The sequence below is a fragment of the Clarias gariepinus genome, chromosome 3 (assembly GCF_024256425.1).
Source record: "Clarias gariepinus isolate MV-2021 ecotype Netherlands chromosome 3, CGAR_prim_01v2, whole genome shotgun sequence".
Classification (NCBI taxonomy): domain Eukaryota; kingdom Metazoa; phylum Chordata; class Actinopteri; order Siluriformes; family Clariidae; genus Clarias; species Clarias gariepinus.
In genome coordinates this window covers 32,226,804-32,235,361 of record NC_071102.1, presented here as the reverse complement: position 1 = coordinate 32,235,361, position 8,558 = coordinate 32,226,804, and the positions used below count along the sequence as shown (strand labels likewise).

Here is an 8,558-nt window from a genome sequence, read left to right as displayed (position 1 = left end):
AAAAATGTCTCAGAAAAAAATAATATTGTAACTTTAATGAACTTTTATTTTAACAAGAACTGTCAGGAATCCTGTGTAACACAGTGGGTATAGAAAATAATCACATTTTATTACTTTGCAGCCTTTAATGAAGACACAACAAAACTGACCACATGGTGGTTAAAGGAGAAAAAGGTGAATGTCCTTGCATGGCCTAGTCAGACCCCAGACTTAAACCCCATTGAAAATCTGTGGAATGACTTGAAGACTGCCGTCCGCAAACAGTCAACATCAAATTTAACTCAACTTGAGCAGTTCTGCAAAGAAGAAAGGGCAAATATTACAAAGTGTAGAAGTGCAACGTAAGTGGACTTCAACTAAAGGCTGTAATTAACACAAGGGCTGATCCTTTTCTAATGTAGTCATTCTGTTTGTTGTTTTCTATTTTTTCTGAAATGTTGTTGTTATATTCCTCACTTCAGTCTGCAGTGCAACAAAATGAAGGCAGACAAGCTTTATGTTTCTTTTATATGTAATTACTCATTACATATGGAAGAAAAAAAAATTGAAATGGCATACCTTCATTTCTATTTATTGTCATTTCAACCGTATACATAGCAGAGAGAGTACATAGTGAAATGAAACAATATTCCTGCATATTCTATCAAAAATAAGATATAAGAAAATAGATCAATATTCTATTAAAAATAAGCTCAACAGAGACGTTTAGGAGAAGTTATTTTTATAACTTTCAGTTCCTCCGTGTTTTCCCGACACAGAGCACAGATGGCTAGACTTCCCATTTTTAAAGCTAAGAAACAAAGGTATCAATAGTTAATAATAACTAATAAAATAACTAATCTTGTTATAATCTGTGTTTCACATTTAATCGTTGCACCATGCACTTCTATCTGCCGGCGCTTCATTTCTGTAAACAGTATTTAAAATGTGATTTTACAAATATAAAGACAAAATCAGCACCTCCATAAGTGTCTATAGAAGCGTTTATGAAGCAATGCCCTCAAAGTATCCCACTTGCTCTAACACTCCATGTCCAAACGGTCATAATCTGCAAAAAAGCCTGCTGCATTTAGACAAGTTTCTGTTAGAAAGAGAATCTCCCTGATTATCTCGTTCTCTCTCTCCAGCTTTACCTCTGAGGTCAACAAAACACCTTCTGTAGAAGGTTCCATGAGTGTCTCTTTACAGAAAACCTGAACAGCTACACACTTTTTTTACCTGCTTATGTGGAGCATTTGTTCTCTGTTTAGGTCATTAATACAGAAATGATTATGTATTAGAACTACCCAATTTATGTGATTTTCCTTGTAGCTTTAAGTATTATTAAAGGATTGTGATTCTGGTCGACAAGCTTTAAACATATTTTCAGGATGTGGATCATGCCACTGTAGCAAAATGTTTTCACATATTGTACAGTTTCACTGTTAAATATGCAAAAGTTCCAACCTCAAACCACAGGTAATTTTTTAATACCACATTCTGCACGATGTGTATGCAACTTCAAGAAGTGGTCACAAGCAATCTACATAACAACCAACTAACACCCTAAGGCCTTGTTCACATGGGCGTTAAAATCGAGCGTTTTTCTTGCGTTCGTAGCGTCCGGTGAGCGCAGATCAAGTGGCAAGTGTTTCCTACACATAGGAGTCAATGAGAGTGTTCACACGGGCTTTGGTGACGTGCGTTTGTCCGGCTGTGCGTTTATACGGCATTAAAAAAAACGTTACATGCAGCTTTTTCTTGGCGTTCAAAACCCAACGAACGCAAGGAAACCGCTTCTAGTTTGTTTTCTTCGCGTTCATTTTACGCTTCGGAGGACCAGATATATCCCATGATCCTACATGCTATACATAGGGAAATGCGGAAAAGAGCAAGATAAATAAAAAAAAATTAATTGATGAAAAACCTACGCGGAAATTTCCGCATTTCTTCATAAACCACCAAAAAACTTCCTTTAATCCGACGTTGTGCAGTCAGAGAGTGAACCCGGTAGCGGCGGGCTTTCAGTTCCCGACACACTGCCCCCACAGGTTAACACACAAACTACAATTTGCGCTGCAGGCTGACGTTAGACAGAGACAAACGAACGCCAGTGTAGAAGTCAATTGAGCGCCACTACAAAACTCAACATAAACGTCTAGGACATTCAGAGCAAGTTATCCAAAAACTTAAAGCCCGTGTGAACAAGGCCTAAATATACTGTACTAAGGAGAAAGCAAACTTTCACGCGCATTAAGAGTGTCCTTTTAATAAAACGTGCACTGCAGCATTTACAGTTCCCCTTTATTGGAAGAGGCCCAAACTTGTTCCAACGTGACACTGATCCCATGCACAAAGCCAGCTACATAAAGATTCAACTGCTCGGCACTTCTTTGGGATCAACTAGAACTCTAAATATTTCCCAGCTCTACCTCCTCATACAACATCAGTAGCTGAGCTCACTAATGCTCTTGTAGTCAAAGGAACAAATCCCCACAGCCACACTCCAAAATCTGGTGGATAGACTCCCAGAATTGTAGTGGAGTTTATTATGGCAGCAAAGTGGGGACCATATAGTGAACACTAATATCAGCAGTGTTGGGGGAAATTACTTTTTAAAGTAACTAATTACATTACAAAATTCCTGTCTTTAAAAACTAATCAGTTACATTACAGCGCAGAAAATGAAAACTCCTTTGTGACTCCTCATGCATGTTGTTTTAGTCAAGACCTTTATAATTAATCTACCATCATTACTCAGCAAAGTTTTTCTCGTAATCTACTAATACCCCTATCTATCTAATATCTCAATGCGATTTCGCACGGTGGCCGTAAGGACGGTTCATCATAAGTCATCATAAGTTTTGGCGCTGTGGTTAGGTTTCCATTCATCCGCGCGTCGGTCCTTGCATAGTCAAATCGCATAGGTGAGATAAGGGGGGGGCAGCTTGTAGGACGACTTTCACACACACACACAATAACGGACTGGGAATGACTGCTGTCTGGCTCACGGATTGCAAAAACTGTCAGAATAACAGATTACAGATTTTGAAAAAGTAACTAAGTAACTAAATACTTAAATGGCGACCATAACACGTTAGATTACTCGTTACATCAAAAAAGTAATCCCAGTACTCTAACGCGTTACTTTGTAACAGTACTTTATAATGCGTTACACCAAACACTGAATATCAGTATTAGTATATAAGGCTGTTTGAGGTAAAAATATCAATTTAAAGACACAAACCACATATGAATACAAGTAAATTCAAGTATTCTTATAAATGTAACTGTTATTACATTTCAACCGTTGTTTAATCCAAGCTTAGGCTGCAGCTCTTCAATAAGCATCTCATTGTAACAAGCACTGTTCATTGTTGAACCTTTTTCCTGATAATTTTTCAATACTGGCCCTTGAGAATCCCAAAAATTTTAAACATCAATTTTCCAGCTGTAGGGTGACTTTTGAACTTTTCGCGAATTTTCGACAGGTGTGTCCTTTCCGTACTCTGCCGTTTCCTCCCAGGCTCGTAGTGATGAATCCATGTCTCGTCACCAGTAATGATTCTCTTAAATAAACTTTAACTTTCCTTAAAATATCAGTCCAAATATTGTTTGCAGATATCCATACGCTTATTTTGATGCTCTTCCTTGTGTTGTTTTAGGACCAAGTACACCCTCAAACCAAAAAAAGTATCTCTGCATGCTGCTCTTCATTCGTGCAAATCAAAACTGGGTAATCTATTTTTGCTTGCACAAATGAACTGAGAAAACAAGTTCACACCTACTCAGCAGTGGGTGGGGAGATAGTATCTTTGAGCGGAAGTAGAAGTATGAGAGACATTTTACTACCAGAAAGCAGATCATTTTTAACTTGCTCTTATAAATCATTATTATCCTGGTAACATTATTTGAGACTAAGTGCACGATCAGCATAAAAACATTAAGGTACAAGTAAAGTGCTTCAGGTTCACGTCAAAGATCAGAAATTGACCGTAGAGCATTTCATCTTGGCTTGTTTATTGGTGCCAGACAGGCTTAAGTTTTCCCACTCAGAACATTCTGTAAAGTAACTGGAATGGTGCAAAAGACAAAAAATATATCTAATGAGCAGCAGTTTTGTTTTCACTGTGTTGATGGGATAGGTAAGAGGAGACTGGCCAGATCTCCTCAGCCAAAGTCAAATGCTGAAAGGAAAGCTTTCTAACATCTTGTGGAAACCAAGCAGTTAAGAACTTTGTACAGAGAGCAGATGGTTCTTATCCAGTATTAGTATGGTGTTATAACAAAAATAAATATAACAAAAGTAAATAAACATAATGTTCCATATAAATAGTAATTGAATTATTATTATTATTATTATTATTATTATTATTATTATTATAAACATTGTCATGTTTTTTTTTCTTAAATGAAAAATCTTAAAAAATGAACTGACCTTTTTCATTTGGCCACCAGGTGGCAATACACACACGTAAACGACTGTTTAATTTCCACCGTTTTCTAACACGCTGCGTCACACGCGTGCGCAGAACACACGCGCCTTTACGAACTATATTTTCTAACCCGTATTTGGTGACGTCCTCTGTATCTTCTGGATGATATATGGAGTGGACGAAACTCAAAATTTGTAAACCAGAACGCCGAGGTCTTAGAAGAAAAACTAAAATAAAAAAATATATAGAACTAACTATTATTATTAATGGTATTATTTTAAACTAGCACAATTAGCAAAAATGGCATAACTTTAACAACTCTGTTAACTTACAGTTTATAGTAGAAGCTGATATTACAATTTAACAGTAGTTATTAGAGATCTTAATTGCCATCACATTTATTAAAACAACATTTATTTATTTTTTCTAAAATGGCAACAGTTTCATTACAACCTATCTCATTACAAAATACATTTCAATTTCATGTGTTTATACAAAACATTGTCATTAGATGGTTTGTAGATGACTCAGTATTAACAAATTTATTATGATATATATGTCCAGGTCATTTTTTCCACAAGTAATGTGGTATTACAGCATGATGATATATTACTTTTAAATGAAAAAGAGATAACCTTAATCTAAATATATATTTAAACATACAGCAAGTGCCTTAAAAATAAAATTGTTTATAAGAATTACACACGAAAAAGACAGTATGGATGAGATTCATGATTTGTTGAGGGTGTATCCAAATTTGTGACAGAATTTATTTAATACAGTGATGTCATACTGATTTTTAAAAATATTTATTTAATCAACTTTGCCATTGCCTAAGCACTATCTTAAATATTTTTCCCTTGCGTTTATTGATTTAAGTCTAGTGTGTATGCAAAAAAGAAAATTACAGCAAAAACAAAGCAAATAAAACAAAAGCAGTCTCTGAGTATGAAGCTCAGATGGTGATCCAACACTAAAATCACACAGAGGCCCTTTACCCGTGACTATTATCTGGATTATATGGATGTTCTCCATGTCATTTTCATCATTCTGATTCAGTGGTGAACTCTAAATTATTCTCCCCCACCAAACATTTAAACAGGACATCTGAGAACAACTTGAATAAATTGTAAACCTGACCTGAAGAATGACCTGATAACAGGTTTAATGCAATAAACATGCGATGACTTCATGCCCAAACACCTCGCTGCACTCCACTCTTGACACTGCAGCTCTTGTTCTGAGAGACTGGGAGAGCTTTATGGAAAGATCAACATACCAGCGGGTCCGCATATATGCCTTTGAAGAAAAGATTATTCCCATTGGCAAGCATAAATATAAGTCAGTGTTGTTTTTGAGAGTTTTGTTGCTGCAGGAAATTAAGTTGAAGTCATCTTGTGGGGCAAATGTGACCAAGTGAACTGTGTAAATTGAAGGTTTCTGATCAATAGGCCTTCCAGTAGGGCAATAATTTGAAGCTTATGTTTAAATCAACAAAGGTTTTGTTTCTCTGCCAAATCCTGGTGCTGATCACCACAGCACAACCCCAGAGGTCCCATCGAGGTAGAGCTGCCCGGCCGCACAAATGGAACTCAAACCTAGGTGGCTTAAATGTTAATGGTCGTAATGTTATGGCTTATCAGTTTATAATCGGTTTTAATAAACTTTCTTTGAATGTTTCCTAAAGTCTGACTGACACCTTTGCATTACTTTTTTCTAGAATGATTCTTTTTAATTGATATACTTACAAAATGCATACCGTTGTTAAGAAATTTGTTAAGCTATGCCTTAACACAGAACATTGCTTGAAGCTGATTACCTGAAAAAGGGGAAGAAAAAGAATATTTATATTATCAGAAATTCAGTAGTGCATTCCTCACGTCTTGTTTCATTGTGTTTTAAAATGTATATTTTGTATCCAATTTATCAGAAAAACTAAAAATAAATCAATGCTGATAAAGTATGATTTTGTGTTGTTTCAGCCAACATTAACACCATATGAGTCTTACCTTGTACCTGCACTGAGACTGTCCTTGTGTCACTCCCGAGCTCATTGGTAGCAGTGCATGTATATACACCATCATCAGCAAGTGTGGTGTTCCAAATTGTGAATGTGGTTTTCCGCCTTCCAGTGGCCTTAGTTTGACTATGAAAGCTCCATGTCACTTCAGGTTCTGGATTTCCCCCAGCAGTGCAGATTAGAGACACGGCTTCACCTTCCATCACAACTTCTGTGGCCTTGCCGGCCTCAATTTCTGGATCATCTATTTTAAGTTTTTGATTGAAACTTAATCACATTCATACTATTGGTACACATGAAAAGGACAAATACAGCATGAAATAGAGGAAAATACCAAAGTAAAAAACAATAATGCTGCAAAATGAAGCACTCACAGTGTACTGTGATGTTTAGAGGATCTGATGTCACTATAGGAGGACGTTGCGGTCCTTCTGGTCCCAGGTTCAGTCCTGCCTCACATCTGTACTGAACTCCATCATCATCTTTGCTTAGTGAGATCTGAAGTGTCACATTTACATTAACAGGAAATTTGTTTTCACCAGAAACGCTTTCTCTTTTCACAAAATGGTGTCCTTTGTACCAGTTTACAGTGAGAAGATGAACAGGAGCGACATTTTGAACATCACATAGGAGCTTGTATTGTCTGCCTTCAATCATCGGCTCTGTGTGATCCACGGTGCTGATAGATACCTGGTCTGGACGCTCTGTAGGAAAGGATTTTAAAAGGATTAGAAAATATTTTTATCGTAATTGGAATTCTGAACAGGGCAGAAGTTATTATATCTCAATGCTAACAGTAAGTTACAACTCACTGTAAACAGTAACTGGAAGCGCCATTAAACGCTGCTCCCATGCTTTTATGATGAAGCAGATTGGTTGTATGTCCCAGTGTGTGAGATGGTCTACCCGCCAAATGACGGACTGGACATTTTCTTGCAGGTCCACTGCTCCCTGTGATGCCTCCCAGCCCATGCCATGGTGTGTGGTGTTTGTGGAACAGTTAGCTGAGACTGAAGCACCAAACTCCACCACTAATTTACCAGGCCGTATTTCAAGGGGACAACCTGCAGAAATATTTAAATAATTTTCCTATTTGATTATATTTTACTTTTGATTTGAAGTTAAATAAATAAATAAAGCATTTTATAAAGCATACTATAATTTTTTTTCCTTCAATTTACTTCCTGGCCATGTCCAATTTTTCATCCCCAGTAGCGACAAGGCTAATAAAAGATGCATGTCTTTTTGCCGTGACACTCTTGATCCGCTAGTGTCACATAAAATTCTTTCTTCACCCATCTGTGCTGTACAAAGAGGTCATGACTCTCACAGAACATTTAGACTGATAATAATATGCAATATACAGTACCAATCAAAAGTTTGGAAATCCCAGATTTATATTCCTTTCTACATTATAAAACAATCCTAAAGGCATCCAAAAGCTGCAATAATCACCTTTGAACAGTTGATGTTGAGATGTGTATGCTACTTATAAAGCTACTTGTAAAGTCTTCATAACAAGTTTCATCATGGTGTTTCATGGGTTTTGTAAATGCACTGGACAGTACTGTTGTTGCAAGAACTGTTCCAGAGCAGCTGTCCTTCATGTCTTAAATAAATAAATAAATAAATAAATACTGTTGGTGTTATTGTTACTAAATTACATCATTTCATATGTGTTATTTCATAGTTTTGAAATCTCCAATATTGTACTAGAATGTAGAAGGTAAATCCAAACTTGTGTCCAAACTTTTGACTGGTACTGTATACTCAAGTATACTGTATTTACACCAAGACATCAGACTTACAGCCTAACATCAGTGTTCATGTGTAGTTACCAAAGTAGCAGTACACATAACAGCGATTAAATATTAAGGCCAGGATATAAGCAAAATAATTTACGTTCAACTTGCATTTGTCACATAAACAACCAAGTATTACATGCAGTAAAATGACTAACACAAGGAAAATACACTGCACCAAGAAAATCTTAAAGAAACCTTCTGCTGCAAACCTTTAGAGTTGAAAGAAATTAGACTTACCGCCATTACTGAGTGTGATAAGGATCAAGCCTGTAAGCTGTGTAAGATACAGCATGGTCAGAGTACACCAAAAGAATGACG

The 8,558-nt window shown here is 36.5% G+C and overlaps 1 protein-coding gene across 2 annotated transcripts; it reads right to left on the bottom strand.

Moving 5' to 3' along the window:
• Nucleotides 1–4,862: 4,862 nt before the first annotated feature.
• LOC128519472 (cell adhesion molecule 4-like) lies at nt 4,863–8,558 on the bottom strand. Of its 2 annotated transcripts, none has more exons than XM_053493208.1 (5): nt 8,478–8,558; nt 7,248–7,499; nt 6,810–7,139; nt 6,425–6,679; nt 4,863–6,234 (listed from the first exon to the last, which is right to left on the bottom strand). In XM_053493208.1, exons 1-5 carry the CDS (start codon nt 8,530–8,532, stop codon nt 6,197–6,199), a joined length of 930 nt encoding a protein of 309 aa, XP_053349183.1. In that variant the 5' UTR covers nt 8,533–8,558; the 3' UTR covers nt 4,863–6,196. The 2 variants fall into 2 exon arrangements, with proteins under 2 accessions (XP_053349183.1, XP_053349182.1); XM_053493207.1 differs by having other exon boundaries at nt 6,432–6,679.

Excerpts from the sequence above, each read along its gene's own strand:
- LOC128519472 (XM_053493207.1), bottom strand. The coding sequence starts at position 8,532 with ATGCTGTATCTTACACAGCTTACAGGCTTGATCCTTATCACACTCAGT. Across the intron at positions 7,500-8,477 it reads TATCACACTCAGTAATGGCG|GTTGTCCCCTTGAAATACGG; the intron begins GTAAGTCTAATT and ends ATATTTCTGCAG. Across the intron at positions 7,140-7,247 it reads GCTTCCAGTTACTGTTTACA|AGCGTCCAGACCAGGTATCT; the intron begins GTGAGTTGTAAC and ends CCTTTCCTACAG.